The 26,168-nt window shown below is 44.8% G+C and overlaps 3 protein-coding genes and 1 long non-coding RNA gene across 6 annotated transcripts in view; 2 read left to right on the forward strand and 2 right to left on the reverse strand.

Moving 5' to 3' along the window:
- BICRAL (BICRA like chromatin remodeling complex associated protein) overlaps positions 1-12,306 on the reverse strand; it is a 107,742-nt gene extending 95,436 nt beyond the window's left edge. Inside the window, exon 1 of one of the 3 annotated variants that reach the window (XM_053222793.1) lies at positions 12,271-12,306. The gene's annotated coding sequence lies outside the window, so the exon portion shown is untranslated. Of the gene's footprint in view, positions 1-9,955; positions 11,869-12,270 lie in introns of those variants that run through there. The other 2 variants (XM_053222792.1, XM_053222794.1) reach the window with 2 other exon arrangements.
- Positions 12,307-12,326: 20 nt separating this feature from the next.
- Positions 12,327-15,308, forward strand: TBCC (tubulin folding cofactor C). Its single transcript, XM_015071256.3, has one exon. The coding sequence runs from the start codon at positions 12,464-12,466 to the stop codon at positions 13,589-13,591; it is 1,128 nt and encodes a 375-aa protein (XP_014926742.1). The 5' UTR covers positions 12,327-12,463; the 3' UTR covers positions 13,592-15,308.
- Positions 15,309-16,375: 1,067 nt separating this feature from the next.
- On the forward strand, positions 16,376-17,861 carry LOC128315635 (uncharacterized). The gene is made up of 2 exons (XR_008298609.1): positions 16,376-16,600; positions 16,834-17,861. It is a non-coding gene; the product is annotated as an uncharacterized LOC128315635 (long non-coding RNA).
- Positions 17,862-18,679: 818 nt separating this feature from the next.
- Positions 18,680-26,168, reverse strand: part of UBR2 (ubiquitin protein ligase E3 component n-recognin 2) — a 155,177-nt gene continuing 147,688 nt past the window's right edge. Inside the window, exon 49 of the transcript XR_008298606.1 lies at positions 18,680-19,710. The gene's annotated coding sequence lies outside the window, so the exon portion shown is untranslated. The remainder of the gene's footprint in view (positions 19,711-26,168) is intronic.

The raw sequence follows: 26,168 nt of genomic DNA on the forward strand, positions 1-26,168 counted from the left end.
CAAAACAACAACAAAAAAATGAATCTTAAAGTTGCTGTTGCTTCAAATTATTACCCTCCTGGCAAGGTTACCATGGAGATCAAATGAGATAATATAAGGGAAGTGCCTGATGGCTCCTCCCTATCATTCAGGTTCCTGGGTTATCCTCTTTTGGATATGTCTCATCTCTGCAAGACCAGGAGGCTCATTCACTTGCTGAGCACCTGCCCTGCTGGGCATTAGAGAACAGAGTCCCTCAAGGAGTTTACTGGCTCCATCAATGAAAATAAATATCATTAAAAACTAGGGTTCTATGCAAACTGGTGCAGCCACTCAGGGAAACAGTATGGAGATTCCTCAAAAAGTTAAAAATATAACTACCCTACAATCCAGCAATCACGCTGCTAGATATTTACCGAAAGAGCACAAAAATACGAATTCAAAGGGATATATGCACCCTGACGTTTATAGCAGCATTATTTACAATAGCCAAATTATGGAAACAGCCCAAGTTGCCATTGACTGATGAATGGATGAAGAAGATGAGGTATATATACAACGGAATATGTATGATTCAGCCGTAAGAAGAATGAGATCTTGGCATTTGCAGTGACATGGATGGAGCCAGAGAGTGCAATGCTGAGTCAGTTAGAAAAAGACAAATACCATATCATTTCACTCATATGCGGAAATTCAGAAACAAACGAATGAGTAAAGGGACAAAAAAAGAAGAGAGAGAGGCAAACCAAGAAACAGACCCTTCACGACAGAGAACAAACTGATGGTTACCAGAGGGCGGGTGGGCAGGGGGATGGGTAAAGTAAGTGATGGAGATTAAAGCGTGCACTTGTCGTGATGAGCACCAGGTGTGGTATGAAGTGTTGAATCACTATATTGTACACCTGAAACGAATGTTACACTGTATGTTAACTAACTGGAATTTAAATAAAAACATTATAGGGGCGCCTGGGTGGCTCAGTCGGTTAAGTGTCCGACTTCAGCTTAGATCTCGCGGTCCGTGAGTTCGAGCCCCGCGTCGGGCTCTGGGCTGATGGCTCGGAGCCTGGAGCCTGCTTCCGATTCTGTGTCTCCCTCTCTCTCTGCCCTCCCCCGTTCATGCTCTGTCTCTCTCTGTCTCAAAAATAAATAAATGTTAAAAAAAAATTAAAAAAAAAATAAAAACATTGTATACACACATATGTAATTTAAAAAGAAACTGGTTTTTGGATCTTGAAAAAAACACAAACAAAAACAAAAAACTAGGATTCTAGAGCGCCCGGGCTGAATAATTCATTTATTCCTCTGACAGATAATTATTGTGAGCCTTTCATGCCAAGCATGATGGGATTATGGAATAGAAAAAACGGTAGACACGACCGCAGCCCTTATGGTGTCTACAGAGAGTTTAGTGTTTGAGAAAATAGCCATTAATATTACATAACATACAACTGTTTTACACTCCCTGTAAGGTGAGGTAAGATTAGATCAGTGGTTTCCCCAAAGTAAAGATTTCAGGTAGGCGATCATAAAAGAAATACTTAAAAAACAGAAAGAGAGAGAAAAAAATGATATGATCTCTCAGTATAGTTCTTCAAACTGAATTAATTGTCATAAAAAAAGATCACCGCGTATCCTTATTTTTTCCTTAAACTATAAGCTAGCTTTTGTCCTGGTTTTAAAGGGTCCAGCAGACCTTGTCCAGCTCCCTCTTTCTAGATTTCTCTGGTTTTCTTTTGCAGCACTATTTGCATGCAAAATCTGCCTAAATATGCCCCAGAATTGCAGAAAGGCTGGACATTAAAGGGCCCTTTCTGAGAAGGTCACATGCACATAGCACATTCTGGTCCCACCACTTGTCTAGAGGGCTGGGAAGTAGGTGCTAAGGAACAAAGGTCAGCAACCGGAAGGCAGAAAGGAACCTGGCAATTTTCAGGGGCCTACTACAGGCCTGGCCCAATGCTTGGTACTTTTCCCACACATTATTTTATTACCTCATTTCACATCACGACAATCCTGGGAGAAATAGATCTTTCTTTCCCCCCACTTTACCGTTGGGGGAAATTGAGCTCAGAGAGGTTACGTACCATGATCAATGTCACACAGCTAGTAATCAGAATTTAAACTCGGATCTGTCTACTTTTTACCATCACCCCACTTTACTGACAGGAAGAGACATAAGAGAAAGAACAGATGCAGGGAAGCTTTAAAAGATTTACATGCCTTTGCCACAAAAGGAATTCGAAATTATATTCAAAAGACAATTTTTTCCCCAAATTTTTATTTAAATTTTAGTTAGTTAAGGGGCGCCTGGGTGGCTCAGTTGGTGAAGCGGCCGACTTCGGCTCAGGTCATGATCTCGCGGTCTGTGAGTTCGAGCCCCGCGTCGGGCTCTGTGCTGACAGCTCAGAGCCCGGAGCCTGTTTCAGATTCTGTGTCTCCCTCTCTCTGACCCTCCCCCATTCATGCTCTGTCTCTCTGTCTCAAAAATAAATAAACGTTAAAAAAAAAATTAAAAAAAAAATAAAAATAAATTTTAGTTAACATATAGTGTAATATTGGTTTCAGGAGTAGAATTTAGTGATTCATCATTTACACAGAACACCCAATGCTCATCACAACAAGTACCCTCCTTTTTTCTTTTTTAAGTTTATTTATTTATTTTGAGAAAGAGACAGAGCATGAGTGGGGGAGGGATAGAGAGAGAGAGGGAGAAAGAGAATCCCAAGCAGGCTCCACACCGTCAGCACAGAGCCTGATGCCAGGCTGGAAGTCACGAACTGTGAGATCATGACATGAGCTGAAATCAGGAGTCGGATGCTTAACCGACTGAGCCACCCTGGCGCCCCAACAAGTGCCCTTCTTAATACCCCATCCTGCATTTATTAAAAGACAATTTAGATAGCTGATTATATGTCTCTCTATTTTATAGTCAACAGTTTTGGTGCTTCTAATTCAGCCTCTTTACTGATCAGCTCAGCAAATACCCTCTTTTGCCCCTGGACTCTGTCTGTCCCTTACCCTAGAAATGAGAACCAGAAGCCCCTGACCCACTTCTAATCACAGTCCTAGGAGAACTCCTGTTTCTGACCCAGCTCTTCAGCCATCAACTCATCTATTTAACATCTATTTATCGTGCACTTCCTGTGCTCTGGGCACTGTGCTACGCAGACAGCATGGAATAAAACACTTCTGTGCTTGGAGAAGCCCAAGCTGTAGAATACATATCTGTAAATAGATACTGACTTTACAACCTGATAAACATTCATCCAGAGCCAATGGAAGGAATAATCCTGATAGGCTTCCTGGAAGAGGTGTGTAAAATAGATCTCGTAGGAGGCGAGCGCTGTCAAATAGAGATTAAGCATAGGATCACAGGCAGCAGGACAAGAAAGCAAGCAGCAGGTCGAAAATGGACGTACCAGCTCTTTCCAAACACGATCTTCCTGGTTCACTGTCTCTTGTACTAGGATCACCATGGACCCAGCTCCTCAAGCCAGTACCTTCCACAATTCTCTGCCCTCCTTTATCCCTCACTTCCAGTGAGTCAGAGTCCTGTGTAGTCTCTTAAATCTCTCACACATTACCCCTTCCTTCTCTGTCCTCACCCATCACCATACTCCTGTATCTCTACTTCTCCTGGGCTCCTACAACAGCCTCCAAACCCATACTGTTACTTTTGCTCCAAGTGAATCTATTCCACACAGAGCATCCAGCCTGATCCTTTGTTAAAGAAAAAAAAGAAAGAAAAAGAATCTGATTCTGCCATTACCCTGCTGAAATCCTTCACCAGTTCCCAGTGCTTTCAAGATTAAGCCAAAACCGCCTGACGGGATTTACAAGACCCTTGGCGGTCTGGCCCCTGCTCACTACTCTAACCTCAACTCTGATCTCCACTTCCGGCTTCCATGGGCCACAGGTCCCCTAACACGGTGGCTTACAACCCTGGCTGCCCACTAGAACCACATGGGGAGCTTCAAAAAATACCAGTGCATGGAGTGCCTGGGTGGCTCAGTCGGTTAAGCCTCGACATCAGCTCAGGTCACGATCTCAGGGCTCGTGGGTTCAAGCCCCGCGTCGGGCTCTGGGCTGATAGCTCAGAGCCTGGAGCCTGCTTTGGGTTCCATGTCTCCCTCTCTCTCTGTCCCCTCCCCAGCTCGCACTCTATCTCTTTAGAAATAAATCAACATTAAAAAAAAAAAGAAAAAATACAGTGCCCAGGTCTCACTCCCAGGGGTTATGACTGAACTATTCATGGGAAGGCCGTGGGCATCAGGATTTTGTAAAGCCTTCCATAGGTACTAACGGGCAACCAAGGTTGAGGACGTTGCTCTTTTTCTCACGTCCAGGTTTGTTACACATGCCCTGTCTCTGTTTAGAGGCACTGGAGCTCTTCTAGCTTCCTGGCCATCAAGCCAGGGACTTCCTGTCTTTTTCACTGTATTCCTAGTACCTAGAACGGTGCCCAGATCATAGTTGGCGCTCTATGAGTACCTGCGGAAAGGCATGCACGAGTGACTGCTTTCTCCCTTCTCCTGGCTGGAGATCACTCATTTTGCAGGATGCAGCTGCGATTTACTAAAAGACATCCCCCCACCCCATTCCCCTGGTCTGGGTTAGGTTACTGTGTGTGATCTTAGTACGCCCAAGATTTCCCGTTTTAGTATGTATCACCCGACATTGTCTGTGTCCCTCGTTTAGGCTGTAAGCTCCAAGGGAGCTGTGTGTGTGTGTTCAGCACCTAGCAAAGGGCCAAGCCTAGGGTCGGTGGTGATTAAGTAAGTGCGGCAGGTACAAATGGAAGCAGCGGGCATGGTGTGTAGGTGTCCTGGCAGGGTCTGGTGTGGCTGGAGTAAAGGCGACGGTGGGAGATACAGCTGGGGAGGTACAGGGCTCGGAAGCCTACTGACGTGCTGTCAGTATAATCAGGTGTGGTATCATGATCAGACGGGTGGTGTTAAAAAGCTTGGACCCAGGAACCAGGCTGACCCACTTCGAATCTTAGCTCTGCCACTTAGTAGCTCTTGGTCCCGAGGAAGTCACTGTCGCTTCTTCAGTTATCCATCTGTTAAATGGGGATAACAATAGTACCTACATCACGGGCATGTTTCAACTGAATGAGGTAATACATGCAGGTGTGCAGCCATCACCTGGCACACGGTAAATGCCATGTAAGATTTAACAAAACGACTTATGTATTTATACATACACACACACAGCATGGTGGGTCGTCTGCAAAGATGGCTGCCAATCCCTTCCACCTGAGTGACTGCTGTTCCACCCTTCAAGAGGCGGAGTCTGTTTCTCCTCCTGTTGAATTGCGCTGGCTTTGTGATTTGCTTTGACCCCATGACTGCACTAGAAGTGACACGGTACCAATTCCGGTCCGAGCCTTAAGAGGCTCGTGGCATCTGCCTGTGCTCCCTTGGAAGCCAGCCAGCACGCAAAGCTTAAGCTCGAACTACCGCGTGCTAAGAGACCAAGCGTGAGAGAGAGGCCGAGCAGTGAGTTGCACCAGGCGACAGCCAGCACCAAGGCCCCAGACTTGGGAGTGAGGCAGTCTTGGGGCCTCCAGCCCCAGCTGAGCCCACAGAACTGTGAAAAATAATAAATTACTGTTAAGCCGGTGAGTTTGGGGATGGTCATGCAGCAAAATATTGAAATTTACACACAGAAGAAAAAGGACACCACTGGGGCAATGAGGACTTCATTTTAGGCCATCTACTTAAGATGAGGTATTTTGGATAGAAGACAGTTACAAGGATAGTAAATGGTTACATGGCAATATCTAGAAAGGTACTGGCAGTTCAGGGTTGGGTTCAGGAGAGAGGTGGAGGAGGAGGTAAGCATCAGAGAGGTGGTCAGCACATGGACAGCAGGCCAAGGAGATGGTAAGCTGGTCAAGGAGGTGAGACGAGGGAGAAGAGGGGTACTGGGAGAGAAACCTGGCTCAGTTGGTCTGACTCTTGATTTCAGCTGAGGTCAAGATCTCACTGTCCTTGAGAGATCCAGCCCCGCCTCTGGCTCCATGCTGCACTGGGCGTGGAGCCTGCTTGGGATTCTGTTTCTCTCTCTCTCTCTCTCTCTCTCTCTCTCTCTCTCTCTCTCTGTCAGGGAGACAAGAAGCAGCAGTGATGTGGGGTGGACAGGGGACTAAGACAGAACCAGAGGCCGTGCTTCAAGAAGGGGTATTCGAGTGCTTTGAGCTACAAACAGCAATGGATTTGAAGGTAGGAGGGAGGTGGGCACTCTCACTTTCAAATAAAGTGGCAGAGGCAGAAGTCGTACGGGAAGGGGTTGAGGAGGGAATGATAACTGAGAAACCAGTCATAGCAAATGTAGATTATGCTTTTAAAAGTCAGGGGGTGGAGGGATGGGTGAAGATGCTCAAAGGGTACAAACTTCCAGGTATAAGATGGGTAAGTTCTGGAGACGTGATGTACAGCATGCTGATTATAGTTAATTGTATCATCTATTGAAAGTTGCTATAAGCAGATCTTTTGTTTTTATTATTTTAAAATTTTAAAATGTTTATTCATTTTTTGAGAGAAGGAGAGTGCGTGTGCACGGCGGGGGCTGGGGGAGTAGGAGGGAGACACAGAATCCGAAGCAGGCTCCAGGCTCTGAGCTGTCAGCACAGAGCCCGATGTGGCGCTGGAACCCACCCAACTGTGAGATCGTGACCTGAGCAGAAGTCAGACACTTAATTGACTAAGTCACCCAGGCGCCTTGAGAGTAGATTTTAAAAGTTCTCACCAGACACATACACAAAAGGTAACTACGTGAGGTGATAGATATGTTAACTAAACTTATTGTGGTGATCGCTTTGCAATATATATCTCAAACCATCACGTTGTATATCTTAAATTCACACAGTGTTATTTATCAAATTACATGTCAATAAAGCTCGGGGGGGGAATAAACCTAATTACCTATTACTCCCCCAATTTTGTTTCTTTTCTAGACAGAGAGAAAGAAGGGGAGGGGCAGAGAGAGAGAGGGAGAGAGAGAATCCCAAGCAGGTTCCATACTGTCAGCACAGAGCCCGTGCTGTCAGCGCAGAGCCCAAAGCAGGTTTCGAACTCAAGAACCTCAAGAACCATGAGATCATCACCTGAGCTATTTGGACACTTAACTGACTGAGCCACACAGGCGCCCCTCACTATCTACTTTTACAGAGAACCCAGAAACCATCTGACTCATCTGCCAATTACCAAACATACAAATTTCCCTATAGCTGCACCCTCCCTGCTGATGTGGCATGTTTAAACTGCAGTTTAGGAGGTAGTGGGTGGCTTAGTCGGTCTGACTCTTGATTTCAGCTCAAGATCTCACTGTCTTTGAGAGACTGAGCCCACCTCTGGCTCCATGCTGTGCTGGGCATGGAGCCTGCTTGGGATTCTCTCCCCCCTGCCCTCCCCCCCCCACCCCTCCTCTGCTCATGCGCTCTCTCTCAAAACAAATACATAAACCTTACAAAAGAAAAAACGCTGCAGTTTAATGTAGGGGGCCTTGATCAGTATTTTTGAAATGCAGTAAGTAGAATAGAAAATAGTATCTATTGCACACAGTAAGAGTATTTACTGTTTCTTAAAGCTTCTGTTTCAGTTACCATGTATCTGTGACTACGGGTTGAGGTCAAAAAGTTTGTGTATGTCGGGAAACATGCACAATAAAAAGTTAAAACAGCCTTGCAGTAGAGAATCTGCCCCAGCTCTCTATCTAGGGCTGATCCTTGCACCTGTGCTTTGGATCCAACAGCCCCCACTCCCCACCCCAGCCTCCCTCTCCCCAACCCCCCCGGCCCCCTTCCCCCTGCCCCCACCAGCCTTTTCAGGATCCTTGTATTATGAACCTATGTTTTCTCTGTAAAAAAAACACCTCACTGGCTTCCTCCCAACCCCCAGCTAGTGGCCCTTCCCCCTCATGGTCAAACTTCTCCAAAGACTTATCTGTGTGTCACTAGCTCAGTTACGGCGTTCCATCCCTGCTCACACTCGTGTGGTATGCCTCCTGCCCACAGCAGTCCTCTGGCACAGCTCTCCACAAAGTCACCAGTGACTCCATGAGCCCATACATCTAGAAGACACTTTCCAGTGTTCACTCACTTCTCTTTATCGATTCCTGGTCACCCTTCCAGCCTCAGCTCAACCCCTAAGGAAGCTTTCACCGACCTCCCCAGCAAGGTCAAACCTCCCCCTGGAGGCACTCACTGTTCCTCTTTTCCTCTGTAACACTGTCACTGTTACAATTTTACATATTTGTGCCATTATCTGCCCAGGTTAGGCCTCCCCAAGAGGAAAGAGGCTATGCCTGTCTTTATTCACCTTGGCAGCCTGAGGGCCTCCCTGGGTTCAGTGGGGGAGGCGTGGGGCACAGTAAGTGCTTCATAAACTGATGCTGGCTTAATAAACGGTGCCAGCCTCTGGGCTAGGCATTAGATGCACAATGATGCAAATAGTTCCAGAAAGAGAAGGGTTTTGAAGAGCATATAAGAGCCAGGGACAAAGGTGGAAGGAAGGGGCCTGCTCCTGTCCTGCTTCCCAGACCAACGTGGTGTCTTTTCAAGAACAGCACATGCCTTCACGCGGTCATCTTTCATGGTCCGGAAAGTTGGAAAATTTGCCTAACATTTGACACTTGCATGGAGAGCTCTTTAATGAGTGCTTTATATCCAATAGTCAACGTCTGCTGAAAGATACCACCTCTTTTGGAACTGAGCTACCAGAAAACGGCCTGGAACTGTGTATTTGCCTGGTATCTCTCATCCACACAGGGTCTCTGATAAACTCCACAGAACAGCAAAAGGACTTACTCCTGGCTGCCTAGACACCCAAAAACTGTTTTCTGTTCTGAGATACTTTCATTTCCTGCAGCATAAATACATAAACATTCACTTTATGACATTACAAGATCAAATGAATACGACAAATACTTAACATCTAACACAGTATGGAGACATAACCAGCAAAATCCAGACTTGGGAAACTCTACTGAACTAATAATAATCAGGTTTTTCTAACAAAACAATTGGTAGGGGGGCAGGATTTAAAAGTGATTTAAGGAACATATCAGCTAGACACATTATATGGAACTTTTTTGGCTCCTTATTCAATAAATAAGTTAAAATGGGGAAATTATAGGATGATCAAGGAAATATGAATATAGACTGGAACTCTGATGATAAGGAAATATCACTACTTTTTTGGAGTGTGGTGATATGCGGTTATGGTTTTTTTAAATTATTTTTGAAAATGTTTTATTTATTTTTGAGAGACAGAGTATGAGCAGGGGAGGCGCAGAGGGAGAGGGAGACACAGAATCCAAAGCAGGCTCCAGGCTCTGAGCTGTCAGCACAGAGCCCGACGCGGGGCTCAAAGCCACGAACCATGAGATCATGACCTGAGCTGACGTTAGACATTTAACCGACTGAGCCACCCAGGCACTCCATATGTGGTTATGTTTTAAAAAGGTAGGGGCGCCTGAGTGGCTCAGTCGCTTTAAGCATCTGACTCTCGACTTCAGCTCAGGCCACGATCTCACTGTTCACGAGATGAAGCCCCGCATTGGGTTCCACACTGCATGGAGCCTGCCTAGGATTCTCTCTCCCTCTGTCTCTGCCCCTCCCTGTGCTCACTCTCTTTCACTCTCTCAAAATAAATAAGTAAACTTTGAAAAGGTAGTCCTCATCATTTTGAGAGACATATTGAAATATTTATAGATTATGAAAAATGAAATAATATAATGTTTGGGATTTGCTGTAAAATAATCAGGGTGATGGGGTGTGTAAGTGGTCAGAGATTCAGAAGAAATCGGACTGTCAGTTGGTAATTGTTGAAGCTTGGGTGATACATACACATCACCTCTACTGTCCCCTTTTCTATGCTTGAAAATTTCAGGATCTTCTTATAAAGTAAATCTAACAAATAGAACCATAAACCATAAATTTTTGTTAAATAATTTTTAAAGTCTGTAATACCTTAGAATTCTTTCAAGATGTCTAGAAGAGGGGTAGTACTTGATTCACAAACTCCTGAAGGTTATGAAAGTAGGATTCAGAACTCTCAAGCTGCTTGCCTTTTGCCACATTTCACATGGTTGTAATACATCACCCTCTTTCCTTCCATTCAACAGGCACTTACCTCCCAGGAGCTGGGATCCATTTCAAGGATGCACACTGAATTGTCTGCCCTCAAATGTCAGAAAAAAGACACAAATACAGTCCGGCACTGCTGGAAGTTTTATAACCCTCCTATTGCTTTTGAACATAGAAACGTAGCTTTATATTCATGTTCTGACCACCTACCTACCTTGGCTTGCAGCTGTGCTGGGGTCTGTAAAGAACAGTCAAGCCAATCCTTCATGATGACCACACCACTGACCACTGTCCATTCCCACACAGGCCCAACATCGGTCTTTGAAACTGCCTCCAACAACCTGTCCCTTTTTGTCCTTTACCTCTTCTCATAAAAGTTTGAACGGCCCAACTTAAAATATTCAGAAACTTCCAAAGTCTCTTGGCCTCTATGCCAAAACCTGTTTGGGGGCAGAAATGAAGCTCTTGGGAAGGCTTAATGACATTCAATTCCACCTCTGATACAGACACTAACGACCACCCATAGTCCACTATGGCTAATGCAGAAATGTTGCCTCACTGCACCTGCAGCTCCAGTAAACCTAGGTTGGCTCCAAACTTGAGTGGGACAGATTCAATTGCTGAAAAACTTAAGGGAGGCAGGTCAGGTTTTTGTTTTTGGGGTCGTTCCCCCTAGCAAAATAAATCTTCTTTAAACCTTCCTTGGTTAAATCAACTCTTTATAAAATGACGCAGCTATTGTTATGCCTCCGTATGGCTTAGACAAGTTAACCAGCTATATTTCTTTCACCAGCCTCATAACCAAACCACACAAAAAGCCTCGTCTAGTCTGCACATGAAAACAAAGCGAACGAAAACGAAGAATATATACTACAAGCGTTAAGCACAGGATTTTTTCAGCACCCCGGTTCCCATCTGCTGCACACACAAACACCCGGGACCCCCACCCCTATCCCCCGGGGCGCACAATTTGCCCAACAGTGCGATGTGTGCTTGCTTTCAGTGGAAAAATAAGGGAATTTACGTGTGTTTTGCTGTTTTAAGTGGGAACGGAAAGAGGAGAGTGGGGCGTGAAAAACTGGAAATAAGTCGTAATTCTCTCGTTTCCTCCCATCTTTCTATGCATCAAAATGCAGGTGTATCAGTGAAATTTCAACGGACAGTTTCTTGGGCAAATACCCCAATTAGCAACGATGGGAGGCTGCGAACAGGGGTGGAGGTCAGGGTGAAACCGAAGCCTGGCAAGGCGGGCGCGGTCAAAAGCGCGCCCTGCGCTCCCCGGGCTGCCCCGAGCACGCGAGGTTGCCGTGCGCCCGCAGCCCGCGGCGTCCCAGCTCTCAGCCGGCCGGTGGCCCTGCGTTTTGCTAGTGACTGCGCCGGCTTGGCTGCCCACTCACACCTCCGGCTGATCCCGACTTTAGGCTAGGCTCATTCACTTCCGGTGACAAATCCCTCCCACCACCCTAGAAATAATGTAACATTTCCCCCAACGCTTTCCTAAAGACCGACGGTCCCACGGGAGAGCAGCAGAACCCTGGGCTCGGGTCTCACCCCCGCGCGGCCAGCGGCGCGCAGCTGCAGAGCGACTGACCTCGAAGGGGGGGAGGACGTGGGAGGAAGAGGAAGGGGGTGTGGAATCTCACCCTCCCCCGCCCCCACCCCTCCGACTGCAGCAATTGGCCAAAAAAATAGTAATCCGTTTTTAGACTGCCCCTGGGCCCCCGGAACCCGGTTGCAGTGAGAAACCCAGTGTCTCCCATCCCAGTGCCCCTCGCCTACTCCCGCCCCCGTAAGTGCCTGCGGGAATCCAGGAGACCCAGGCCACGCGGAACTGCAGCGGCTGAGGGAGGAAGGCGGGTAGAATGAGGGTTTGGGGGCGGCAGGAATGGGTTGGGGGAGGGGGTGGTGGAAGGGAAAAGAAAAAACCAGAGGCATGCAAGCGGCTCCCTAGCCAGCTGTTCCAGCTGCCGCTTCCTCCGACGCGGGCCGGGCGGTGCAATATTCCACCCCCCCCTCCATCTTTCTCACCACTACCTGTCCCCCCACCCACCATACGCACACATTCCCCCCACCAGTAGCGGATCTCCGGCCTGTAAGGGGGTAGTAGGGAGGAGCTGGGGGGAGGGGGAGGCCTGCGAGTTTCTAACCTTGTTCTTATAAACAAACCCACATGTGCAGCTGCCGCTGCTGCAACTCACCCCACAATCCCGGATATAAGTCCTGCCCCTTTAAGAGGAAAAAAAGCTTCCCCCTCCTGTCTCCCACCCCACCCATCCACAAGGACCTTTGTCTCCCCACCCCCCTTGTCAATCGGCCCCGCCTCATATCCCCGCCCTCTCCGACGCGGAGGAGCCAATGGGCTAAGAAAATAAGATCGGGGCTGACGTAAGCATGTCCGGCCAATCACAGGACGCGTTGGTGGGAGGCCTCTCGCAGGGCGCGCCAGGAGGAAGCAAGGCAGGAGAAAGGAAGCTTGAAGTCAAGATGGAGACTGCCAGTTGCTCCGCCGCCGCGGCGAATGGGGCCGTGGGGTCGCAGCGGGACCGGAGCCTGGTGCCTGAGCGGCTTCAGAGACGAGAGCAAGAGCGTCAACTGGAGGTGGAAAGGCGGAAGCAAAAGCGGCAGAACCAGGAGGTGGAGGAGGAGAAGAGCGACTTTTTCGCTGCCGCCTTCGCTCGGGAGCGAGCGGCCGTGGAAGAGCTTCTGGAGGGCGGAGAATCCATGGAGCGGCTGGAGGAGGCGGCCGCTCGGCTCCAGGGCCTGCAGAAACTTGTCAACGACTCGGTTTTGTTCCTGGCCGCCTACGACCTGCGGCAGGGACAGGAGGCGCTGACGCGGCTACAGACGACCCTGGCCGAGCGGCGCCAGGAGCTGCAGCCCAAGAAGCGTTTCGCTTTCAAGACCCGGAGGAAGGACGCTGCTTCGGCCGCCAAAGTAGACTCCGCTCCTGGAGCCCCGGCGGCAGAAGGCATCCTGGCCTCCCCGCCGCCCTTGAAGGAGGAGGGAGGCATCGGCTCCAGCTGGGTCTTCGGCTTCTCCAATGTGGAGTCCCAAGTCTTGGAGAAGAGGGCAGAGGAGCTGCACCAGCGTGACGTTCTTTTGACCGAACTGAGCAAATGCACAGTCAGACTGTATGGCAATCCCAACACCCTGCGGCTGGCCAAAGCCCGAAGTTGCACTGTGCTCTGCGGCCCAGTGTCCACCTCTGTGTTCCTGGAGGACTGCAGTGATTGCGTGCTGGCCGTGGCCTGCCAACAGCTGCGCGTACACACTACGAGAGACACCCGCATCTTCTTGCAGGTGACCAGTAGGGCCATCGTGGAAGACTGTAGCGGGATCCAGTTCGCCCCTTATACCTGGAGCTACCCGGGTATCGACAAGGACTTCGAGGGCTCTGGTTTAGATAGGAGCAAAAATAACTGGAACGACGTCGACGATTTTAACTGGCTGGCCCGGGATATGGCCTCCCCAAACTGGAGTATTCTTCCTGAAGAAGAGCGAATGGTCCAGTGGGACTAAGCAGTTGTCACTATATTCTTCACTCCTACCAAATACTTCCCATGTGGGACCGACTCCTGCTACTGGGATCTCAAAGTTTACTTACTGTTATCACGCTTTGTATGTTTTCGGTATTTTCAGCCTTGAGATTGTGTTAGGCTCCTACTTGTGATTTCCGTTAAATTCACAACAGGTCTAACACTTTGAAGCATTTTTGCTCTTTTGGTAATGTGTAGGAGCTTTAATTAATTGACTATGATAGTTTGAAACAGAGGTAAAGAGTGTCCGTGTAGGTTGGTTATTAATACTTTGTGTATTTAAAACTTACTGCATGATAAAGTAGACCCTCAATAAATACTTAATAAATGAATTTGTAGGGCTCTAGTAGGAGGCAGTTAATGTGGAAGTATGTTATCAAACCTGAAAACACTAGCCCTTGAGTGCTCTTGACTTGAAACTTTCACTTCCATAGGTATTACTCAGCAGGGCGGTGGAAAGATTCTGGTCTTCAGGTACACATTAGCTTGGGCTTCCGGAATCCAGCTACTCATCGACTTGTTTGGATCCAAAGTTTTGGCATTGACCCCAGGAGACTCATGAGGCTTACCAACTGTGAAACCAAAATAACTATAGCTACCAAATTTTTTGTTCACTTAAAAGGTTGTAGACACTATTCTAAGCACCTTACTCATGTAAACACGACGTTTAGTCCAGAAAATCTTAGGTAGGTTCTGTGAACACCATTTTTCAAGCGAGGTAGGTGAGTTGCCAGAGTCACACAGCTCAAGGGGACTGGGAAACCAGGTGGTCTGGCTCCAGAGCCCACCTTCTCAACCCCTGGAACGTACTGATTTTGAATAGCGTTAGTTGAGTTGGAAAGAGAGCTTTCCGGAGTCATTAAAGAGGGCAAATTGCTTTTCCTAAATTCTCAGGAATAAATGTTACATATCTTCACACAGAAACGTATAGCTGAGTCTTAATTTTTTCCACTCAAATTTTGCTGTGATTGGGTACTATTATAAATTTGGATTTTGCTCTGTGTTCTCACCCATATTCTTAAATGGAAAGTTCTAAGAGTTTCGAAAAGCTTTTTGGGGTCTAGTGCCTTGTATCTGTAGACATAGGATTTGAATTTAATAATGACCATTAGTATTAAAGTGCTTATCGTACCTTAAGTATATGTTTAATATTTATATGTTCTGTCTTGTTCCAAAAAAGGACTTAAGGTGGCTTTTTGGATGTGTGAAATGTAACAAGATAACAAATGAGAAGGAGGAACAAGGGTAGAGTCAATGAGGCAGAAATGAAGCCAGTAAAAAAATGTGGCCTGCCAAGCTCTATTCTTTAGATGGAGGTGAAACCAGAATTTTTTCCCCTCTCGGCTATTAGCTGACTTGAACCAGAATCCTAATCAGTTTCAGTGTGCAACATCTCCAAAGAGGAGAGATTAAAAAAATCTATTGCTCAGGAGAATTAATGCTGGTAAGAAAAAGAGACAACATGTAATGAAATTCTCAAACATATCTTCACATTAGAAAGAAACAGGGACTAGGAAAACTACGCTCCTAAAGACTGATAGTTTAACACCAGGTGCCCTTCAGGAAAAGCCATGCTTCTGGCACTAACGGGCTTGTGATTCATTTTTGTGGACTGCACTTTTATAGGACCGTTAACTAGTTGCATCTAAAAAAAAATCCATGCAGTTTGTAATAGATAATAAAATCACAAAATCATGGCAGTTTGAGCCATAGTTAATGCTAACTAATCTCAGCTGGGCTTTCCTGTATCTTTTCGAAGTTCTCTCTTTCTGACCTCCATGGCCTTGCTCCACACTGTTTCTCTTGCATCCCCTCCCCCCCCCCCCCCCCCCCCCGTCATTGTGATTCTGGTGACTTACAGCCCTTACTTGAGAGATGCCCAGGATTTTGCCGTTAGCTTCTTTGTGTCCATGCTCTCTAGAGCCTCAACTCTCAACCTACGTGGACAGTTCTGTCAGTGGGTTCATCAGCCTTTCAAATTCATATATTCTTAAAATCTCCATTTTCACTTTTTTCTTTCCCAAGTTCTGTTATTTCTTTTAATGATGTCGCCATTCTCCAGGCATTTGATGCTTACTAGGGCCCAGCAGGTAAAGTCAATGAGTAAGGCGGTTGGGAGAAAGTCAATAGGGAATGGGGGACCCGTGACTTGGAAGATAAATTTAGGCATTTTAAAAACATTGGACAAGCCAAGCAAAACTTTTTTGCAGCCTGCATCTGGTCCTTGAGCTGGCCAGTTTGTAACATCAGACTTCCAGATCACATCCATTCTATGCTTAGCAGATCTTGCCTGTTCTTCTTGTCCTCTCCAGTCTTTATGCCATTTCAGAAAGTTAGACTTTATTGTTTTCCCTAAACTTAAACTATGATGATTTCCTTAACTTTATTTGTTTATTTTGAGAGAGAGAGAGACTGGGCAAGCGGGGGGTGGGTGCAGAGAGGGAGGGAGAGAGAGAATCCCAAGCAGGCTCTGCATTGATAAGACACAAAATTCAAACTCACGAACCATGAGATCATGACCTAAGTCAAAATCAAGAGTTGGTCGCTTAATCACCTGGGCCATCCAGGCGCCCTGGTTGTTTGTTTGTTTGTTTTGACAAAAGAAAAAAATTATAGTCACACCTCTGAATTAAAAGCATTAATTAGGGGGTGCCTGGCTGGCTCAGTCACTAGAGCATGGTGACTCTTGATCTTGGGTGGTGAGTTCAATCCTAATGCTGGGTGTACAGATTACTTTTTTATTTTTAAGAAGATTTTTAAGTTTATTTATTTTTGAGAAAGAAAGCAAGAGCATAAAGGAGGGCAGGGGCAGAGAGAGAGAGAGAGAGAGAGAATCCCAAGCAGGCTCCATGCTGTCAGTACAAAGCCTGATGCAGGGCTCAAACCCACAAACCGTGAGGTCATGACCTGAGCCAAAATCAAGAGTCAGACACTTAACTAGCTAAGCTACCGAGGTGCCCCGAGATTACTTTTCAGAAAAGCATTAATTAGAGTTATTTTAGTAAGTTTTTTTTTTTTAATTTTTTTTTCAACGTTTATTTATTTTTGGGACAGAGAGAGACAGAGCATGAACGGGGGAGGGGCAGAGAGAGAGGGAGACACAGAATCGGAAACAGGCTCCAGGTTCTGAGCCATCAGCCCAGAGCCTGACGCGGGGCTCGAACTCACGGACCGCAAGATCGTGACCTGGCTGAAGTCGGGCGCTTAACCGACTGTGCCACCCAGACGCCCCTAGTAAGTTTTTTATTAAGCAAACTTAATGGTCATTACAATGAGAGCATATTGCACCAGTAAGTGTAAATACCATATATTTTCGTTAAAACCAACTCTAGGAAAGCAATAAAACTGCGCATTAGTTAAGCAATCAGAGTTTATTAAATTTCATTTATGATTGGCTTTGTTAGACATAATTTAGTACAGTATTACATCATATCACTTCAGTCTCAACCCCTCTTGAATGAATAAGAGAAATGACCAATATACATATAAATTCTAATGCTCAAGTTCTGATTGCAATGCAGAAGTTATTATTGCCAAAAAAGTTTTATTTGTATTAGGAAATGCACTAAAGCAGGACAATAAAAAGATTCAGCTTTGTAGGGTAATGTTACACGGTAATACAACGCGTTAGAAACAACATGCAATTACTCTAGTATCACAGAGGTTAAATTACATTGCATTAAATTAAAAAGTCTCATCACCAACTCAAAAACTTCATCACATTATTTAACTATTTTTCTTCTCCTATGAAGAAAATAACTTGGCCACTGCAAGTAAGTTGAGGGGAAATGAAGGGTCAATTATTTACCCAGCTTTTAAGTTTCAAGAGGTGCAGGGGCAACATGACCGAAAGCCATGTTCAATTCAACTGAGCACATATTCGAGCATCTACTATGCACCTGTTCAGCGCTGGGCACTAAGAATGCCATGGTAAACAAGCATGTGGTCTTCCTTTCTCAAGTGTACAGTCCAGGTGAAGGTCAAATGAACGAAAGAACAATCACAATAGAGAAATTCCGAGGACCCTGGTGGGGTAGTGCTCTATAACCTCTCCAGTTTAGAAAAGACCTGAAGTGGGGCGCCTGGGTGGCTCAGTCGGCTGGGCGGCTGACTTCGGCTCAGGTCATAATCTCACAGCTCGTGAGTTCCAGCCCTGCGTCGGGCTCTGTGCTGACAGCTCAGAGCCTGGAGCCTGCTTCAGATTCTGTGTCTCCCTCTCTCTCTGCCACTCCCCCACTCACACTCTGTCTCTCTCTCCTTCAAAAATAAATAAACATTAAAAAAAATTAAAAAGAAAAGACAAGACCTAAAGTAAGGCATTTGTATCAACCACCCATCCAGGGTTTGAATTCCCTGACATCTCTGCCCACCACCTACTTGCATTAGCAACAGTCACAGAAGGAAGCAGTTACTGTTCAAAGGCCTGCCTTCCAATTTTGCAGATACTATTTACTCTGAACTTTAAGAACTGACAAGACCAAGCAAGACAATTCGAGTCCATTTACTTACCCGGTAAACAAGCTCAACATTCTGCTCAGGAATTCAAATGTTGTATTATAAAGTGTTTTTTAGTTGAATGCCTTTCAGTTGTGTGTTATTTCACCAAGGAAGCTGTTCATGGTCTGGTTTTTAGAACTGATATTAAAACCTAGATACTTTATGCATGGGGTACAAAAAGATTAGAATAAAAAGTAAATCTTCCTCCTTCCTTTGACCCCAGCCATACAGTTCTCATCAAAAAGCAACCGTCCTGTACTGGTTTCCTTTGTTCTTCTGGTCTTTGCATTTACAAACTTCAGTGTAAGATATCCTTTTATCCTCCCACCCAAATAGAAGCATATTGTGTATAGTATTAGGCACCTTACCTTTGTCACTAACGTTATATTTGGAGATCTTCCATGTGAGTACATATAGAGCCATTTCATTCTCTTTAACTGCTGCATAGTGTCCCCTTCCATGGACCGTGCCATACTTGCTGACCAGTCCCTAATTGATGTGCATTTACGTTGTTCCAGTCTTCAGCCATTAGGAAAATGCTACAACAAATAGCCTTCTACATAAATTAAAAAAAAAATTTTTTTTTAACGTTTATTTATTTTTGAGACAGAGAGACAGAGCATGAACGGGGGAGGGGCAGAGGGAGAGGGAGACACAGAATCGGAAGCAGGCTCCAGGCTCTGAGCCGTCAGCCCAGAGCCCGATGCGGGGCTTGAACTCACGGACCACGAGATCGTGACCTGAGCTGAAGTCGGACGCTTAACTGACTGAGCCACGCAGGCGCCCCAATAAATTATTTAGCGTGTGTGCAGTATTACCTGTAGGCTAAGTACCTAGAAGAGGAATTACTGGCTCAGTAGGTTACGAACATTTATAACATTGACAGATATGATCACGTTGCCTTCCAAAGAGGTGTATCAGTTTATGCCCTCACTGGCGATATCTGAGAGTGCTATTCCTCCACACCCTTATCAACATGCTGTGCTGTCACATCTTTGGTGCTCGGCCAATCTGATAATTACAAAAGGTTACCTTCCTGTAATAGCAGTTGTAATCGTCTCCTAACTCATCTCCCCATCTCCGATTGCTAAACGCTTCTCCTGGTCTAAACCCCCCTGAGGTTCCCATTGCCTGGAAGACAGGCCCCTTCACCACCGCTCCCAGCCTACTGCGCCTACGTGATGTTTCGCTGTTTCATCACACGCGCTTCATGCTCCAACTAGTCTGAACTAATACCCATTAATCAAACACACTGTATCAATCAGGGGCCTGGCAGGAAACAGATGGCACACTCAAAATGGATAATTTGAGAAGAGCTTACTTAAATCAGGAGCTGTGTACACAGCTGTGGGTAGAGTTTAGAAATAGTAAGAGACGGGGCAATACCTGTTATCACTCATTCTTATGGCTGAAGGCACAAAACTGTCACCTGAATCCGGAGAGAGACAGCACTACCTGATAGGAGCTGCGACCTTTGGTGGAGAGATGGGGGCTACTACGGGAATGAAAAAAATGCCACTGTCTTCTGTTGGTGCCTTTCATTGGCGGAGGCCAACTGGAAACTGCAGGGCAAGGAAGTCTGTTGGTATAGTCCACATCAGTCATCTGCCAGGACACAAGAACAGGGTGGAGGAAAGTGAAGAATGGATTTGGAGGAACAAATGGAAGAAACTCAGTACATAACACCTGCCATACTTCCTGGCCTTTTCTCAAGCAGTTCTCACACTTGAGTCCAGGTACAGTTGCCAAAATTATGCACAAGCCAAATGTCATCTCCTTTGGGAAGGCTTCCGGGATTTCCTCAGTTTCTTTGAAAAAGAATCAGGATATTTGGAGATGATAGAGCAAAAAAGAAAAGCGAAAGAGATAATCTCTGAGGTCAAGCTGTTGCATTCTCTGTGAGGCACAATTTTTAAGGGAAAGAAAGATTTGAAGGAGGTGGGAAGTGTAGGCCAATTCAGCCAACATCCACGTGATGGCAAAACTTCAGAATGCATGTCAGCATAATTAGATACAGAGAATCCAGTATGTCTCCAAGTCAAGAAGTGATTTCAGCAAAATCACTGTCTCTTTGGAAACGTTCAAGAAAAGATGAGATATCAGAGGAGAAACTTCTCAGAAAGACCAAAGAATGACTTCTACAAGAAAAGAACAGGGTGGTGCACCTGGCTGGCTGAGTCAGTGGAGCATGTGACTCTTGATGTTGGGGTCGTGAGTTCATATTGGGCATAGAGCTTAAGTAAAAAAAAAGAAAAAGAAAGAAAGAAAGAAAGAAAGAGGGAGGAAGGAAGGAAGGAAAGAAGGAAGGAAGGAAGGAAAGAAGGAAGGAAGGAAGGAAAGAAGGAAGGAAGGAAGGAAAGAAGGAAGGAAGGAAGGAAGGAAGGAAGGAAGGAAGGAAGGAAGGAAGGAAGGAAGGAAGGAAGGGGAAAAAAAATAAATGAACAGGGGAAGCTTCCAATGCTAACATAAAAGTACCAAAAATTGGGGGATCTGGGTGGCTCAGTCGGTTTGGCGTCTGACTCTTGATTTCAGTTCAGGTCATGATCTCACTGTTCATGAGTTCGAGCCCTGCATGGGACTCTGCACTGATAGTGTGGAGCCTGCTTGGGATTCTCTCTCTGCTTCTCTCTCACAAAAATAAACAAAATTTAAAAAGTAAATAAATAAAAATAAAAGAACCAAAGGCTTAAACAAAGGTCAGCCCTAGTCTTTGATGAGGAAATGAAGGAGGGAGGAGAGAGGGGCATTCATGTACATCTCATCAGTACTGGAAATTTCTCAGAAACATGACAGGAATGTTGAATGAGTTTCAAGGTCCTTGAGCAATGAGAATGCTTATGGACATGTACCAGGAACATTCCATTGAAGCTGTGGTTTAAGAACCTTAGTAGATCGTTTGTGCACAAAATTTCCCCCAAAGGAACAGTAACAATTTACCTTTTTTGGCTGCATACATATTTAGTTTATGTTTGTTATATATTTGCAGCCTACTTGATTTTCATTTCTCGTCATCTTCAACTTTGGTATTTTTATGGTATTAACTGTGTTTCCTGCATTTGGAAACACAAGTTATAACACAACATCTCTAGGAAAGATGCGTTAGACTTGAAGTGGCCTGATGACATGTGACTGACAATAAGGAATCCACTAACGGTTCAGTCCAGCAGCACCTACGTGACAGATATGTCCCCGAGGGGGCTTTATAAAAAGTGCTGCTTGTTATTATTCATATCGGAAAATTTTTCCTAAGAGCACTTTCTATTATTTTTTTGAGAGAGAGAGAGAGAGAGAGAGAGAGAGCGAGTGCACGAATGAGCATGAGGGGGGGAAGGACAGATTCCACGCTGAGCATGGGGCTCAATCTCATGACCCTAGGATCAGGACCTGAGCTGAAATCAAGAGTCAGACGCTTAACCAACTGAGCCACCCAGGTGCCCCTCTATTATTTTAAGTAATAATAGTGTAACAGAGGGGGCCACTGACCACCTATATCTCTTGGACTTTTTATTGTGCCCCAGCAGGGCTATTGCAGGCTACTGGCGATATTTGGTGCCGGAAGGCTCTGGTTCCCAAGACTGTCCAAAGCCATCGTGCTGTCTTGTGTGGTGGGCCAAAAGAGCCAAAGAATTACTCCCTGGAAGCAGCCCTCAATAAAAGCTGGCCAGGAGTTAGGGAATAAACAAACACCTGGGCTCCCTCAGTGCACACGGGATAACTCGGAGGTGTTTCCTTTCGGATAGTCCCTCTGTGGCAGCTGGCCTGAGAGCACACTCTTTCTTGGCTGCCTTCCCTCCTGTATCACTTCTTCCCTCCCAATTGGTGTCACTTGAACTTCCCAAATTAACTACTTTCTCGCAGATCCTTGTCTTAGGGCGGTGTTTCTCCACTTTTCTTTTATTATCATCCCCTTAAGGAAACGTTTCAGACATTTTTATTTAATCACCTATGTAATCCCTGTCTATGTAATTTTAAGACCACAGATATACTACTGTATATTTGTGTGCTGGGCTTTATTATTTATTATGTATATCTGTGCTTTATCCATAAAGAGTATGGTTCTTTTTGCCCTTGAATTGCTTATAGAAGAAGAAAGTCTGAAGATTAATGAGCTAAGCATCTAGTTTAAGAAGTTAGAAAAACAAGGGGCACTTGGGTGGCTCAGTTGGTTAAGCGACCAACTCTTGGTTTGGGCTCAGGTCGTGATCTCATGGTTTGTGAGTTTGAGCCCCACATCAGGCTCTGTGCTAACAGTGTGGAGCCTACTTGGGATTCTCTCTTTCTCTCTCTCTCTCTCTCCCTCTCTATCCCTCCCCCATTCACTCTATGTCTCTCTCGAAAATAAATAAACTTAAAAAAAAAAAGAAGTTAGAAAAAGAATAGCAGAAATTGAAGAAAGGATATACAGATAAGAGGCAAAATCAATGACATAAACACAATACAGAGATTGAAAAACCAACAAATAGCCTTATCAGCTGATTCTTTGAAAAAATTAATAAAACTAACCAACCTCTGGCTTACTGGGTCAAGAAATAAGAGAGAAGGCAAATATAAACCATAGAAGAAACCAAGGTGCTGCACATATTAGAAAGATAATGAGGAGATACAGTGAAGACTTTTCTGCCAATAATTTCAAATCTAGATGAAATGAATACGTTTCTTGAAAAATTTGCCACAGAAGAAACAGAAAAACTGAGCAGTTCCATAACTATTCAAAAATTGGAGCCATAATTGAAACTTTCCCACAAATAGAACATCAGCCCCAGTAAATTCTATCAAACATGTAAGGAAGAAGTAGTATCATCCTGGTACAAACTCTTCCAGAATATAGGAAAAGAAGGAATTTACCCCCATTCCATGGTATGAGTCTGCATAACCTTGAAACTCAAGTCAGACATGAACTTTATGAGAAGGGAAAATTATAGGCCAATCTAACTCAAATATATTTGTGAAGATTATAACATTATAGCAGTAGACCAAATCCAGAAGTATATAAGATGATAATGTACTAGGGTTTATTCTAGAAAGACAAGGCTAGTCTGATCTGATTTAATTTAGAAAAAGGTCTGATTTAATTTATCACATTAAGAGATTAAGGGAAACATTCAGACGATTATCTCAGTAGAGGTAGAATAGCCTCCTATAAAAGTCAGCATCAAATTATGAGAACGCACTTGTGGCAAAGTAGAAATAGAAGGGAACTTCCTTAACTTGTTAAGGGTACCTGCTAAAACCTATAGCAGCCGTGATACTTAATGGTGAATCATTTAGAAGATCAATATCAAAAGAAGGATCCCTGTTGTCATCATCTCTATTCAAATTGTACTGAAAATCTTAGTTGTTGTAGTAAAACAAAGGATTAAACAAATTTTTTTAATGTTTATTTATTTTTGAGAGAGAGAGAGAGAGAGAGAGAGTGCGCGCAAGTGAGGGAGGGGCAGAGAGAGAGGGAGAGACAGAATCTGAAGCAGACTCCAGGCTCTCAGCTGTCAGCACAGAGCCCAATGTGGGGCTCCAATTCAGGAACTAGGAGGGAGATCATGACCTGAGCCGGAGTCAGATACTTAACCGATTGAGCCACCCAGGCACCCCCAATTATGAGGATTTTAAAGGATGTAGCAAAAGTTACTTTTCGTGGGTTATATGGTCACATGCATAAAAACTCCAAAATAAGCAACAGAGAAATTATTAGTGGTAATAAAAGTATGACATTTTAAATATTTTTTAAGCTCCCCCGTTCATGCTTTGTCTCTCTTTGTCCCAAAAATAAATAAACGTTGAAAAAAAAAAAGACCATCTTTAAAAATAAAAAATAAATAAATAAATATTTTTTAAGTTCATTTATTTATTTTGAGAGAGACAGAGAGTGCAAGTGGGGGAGGGGCAGAGAGAGAGAGGGAGAGAGAGAATCCCAAGTAGGCTATATACTGTCAGCACAGAGACCCACGTGGGGCTCAGTCTCTTGAAACTGTGAGATCATGACTGGAACTGAAACCAAGAATTGGGTGCTTAATCAACTGGCCCACCCAGGTGCCTCAAGAGCATAACATTTAAAAAAAAATTTTTTTTTAACGTTTATTTATTTTTGAGACAGAGAGAGACAGAGCATGAACGGGGGAGGGGCAGAGAGAGAGAGGGAGACACAGAACCGGAAGCAGGCTCCAGGCTCTGAGCCATCAGCCCAGAGCGCGACGCGGGGCTCGAACTCACGGACCGCGAGATCGTGACCTGAGCTGAAGTCGGACGCTTAACCGACTGAGCCACCCAGGCGCCCCAAGACCATAACATTTTTATACATCAGTTATAAGCAGGCAAGATATTATTGATGAAAAAAGAAAAGGTGTGTGTGTTGCCCTTTATCAGATATGAAGACTTATTTAATTAAAAAGTATGATGAAAACATAAGAATAAATAAAACAATTGATGGGACAGAAGAGAGAAGTCAAAAATACATCTGTGCATGTATGGAAACCTAATTTAGGACTGGGCAGTGCAGACTCTGTTGGGGAAAGGACAGACTATTTCATAAATGGTGTGCTGGGATTATCCACAGGGAAGAAAATTAAATCATATCCCTTCATCATACCACACAAACACATCTATTCCAAAAATGTTAAAATCTTATTATTATTTTTTTTGAGAGAGAGAGAGAGGGAGAGAGAGCGAGAGAGAGAGCAGGGGAGGGGAATGAGGGAGGGAGAGAGAGAATCTTAAGCAGCCTCCACGGTCAGCATGGAGCTCAACATGGGCTCAATCCCATGACTCTGGGATCATGACTTGAGCTGAAATCAAGAGTTGGACACTTAGGGGTGCCTGAGTGGCTCAGTCGGTTGAGTGTCTGACTTTGGCTCAGGTCATGATCTCACGGTTCGTGACTTCGAATGCCGTGTCGGGCTCTGGGCTGACACCTCAGAGCCTGGAGCCCACTTCAGATTCTGTGTCTCCCTCTGTCTGCCCCTCCGCTGCTTGCACTCTGTCTCTTGCATTGTCTCAAAAATAAATAAACATTAAAAAAAAAAAAAAAAGAGTTGGACACTTAAGTGACTGAGTCACCCATGTGCCCTGAAAACATTAAAATCTTAAGAAGAGGGAAATGATTAACCCTCTAGAAGGCAATGGAGGATAATAGTATCTATGTAGGGTGCAAGGAATAATTTCTAAAACAAGCACTAACCACAAAGGAAAAAATTGGAAAATCTACCATTAAGAACTTACATGAAGGGTGCCTCTGTGGTTCAGTTGGTTAAGTGTCCAACTTTGGCTCAGGTTGTGAACTCGCGGTTTGTGGGTTTGGGCCCCACATCGGGCTCTGCTGTCAATGTGAAGCCTGCTTTGGATCCTGTGTCTCCCTCTCTCTCTGCCCCTCCCCTGCTCATGCTCTCTCTCTCAAAAATAAACAAACATTAAAAAAAGATGAACACTCAAAAAAAAGAACTTATATGAAATTTTACTAATAAGAACTTATGATCTTCGAAAGATGACATAAAGAGAGCAAAAAGTCAAGTCGCAATTAGGAGAAAATCATTGTGACAGGTATAAATGCCCAATACATATTATATAGAAAATATAAGTAAGTTCCACAAGTCAATCAGAAAAACACCAACAAGCCCAATTTGCCCATTTTTCATTGGGCTTGTTGGTGTTTTTGTGATTGACTTGTGGAACTTACTTATATTGGCAAATAATTTATGACAAGTTACGCAAACTCATTAGTAACCAGGGATATGCAAATGAAGGCCACAATTACAATCAGAGAAACAGAAGTTAAGAAGTCTGACTCAATAGTAAGAGGATGTGGCTCATATATTCACATCGGGAGAACAAATCAGCCCTGATTGCTTAAGGAAACCACTTTGGCATCACTGTTTTAAGGTGAGGATTCACACCCCCTCCTCTTCAAGAGTTCTCTTAGGGTTATACCCCAGAGAAGCTTCGCTCAGCAGGAGACATGTACAAAATGTTCTAAGCAGCTCTGTTCATAAAAGCAACACAAGAAAAAAAAAGCCCCACTAAAAATCACCCATATATCTACCAACAGGAGAATGGTTCATATGTGGTATGATCTA

The sequence above is a fragment of the Acinonyx jubatus genome, chromosome B2 (genome assembly GCF_027475565.1).
Source record: "Acinonyx jubatus isolate Ajub_Pintada_27869175 chromosome B2, VMU_Ajub_asm_v1.0, whole genome shotgun sequence".
Classification (NCBI taxonomy): domain Eukaryota; kingdom Metazoa; phylum Chordata; class Mammalia; order Carnivora; family Felidae; genus Acinonyx; species Acinonyx jubatus.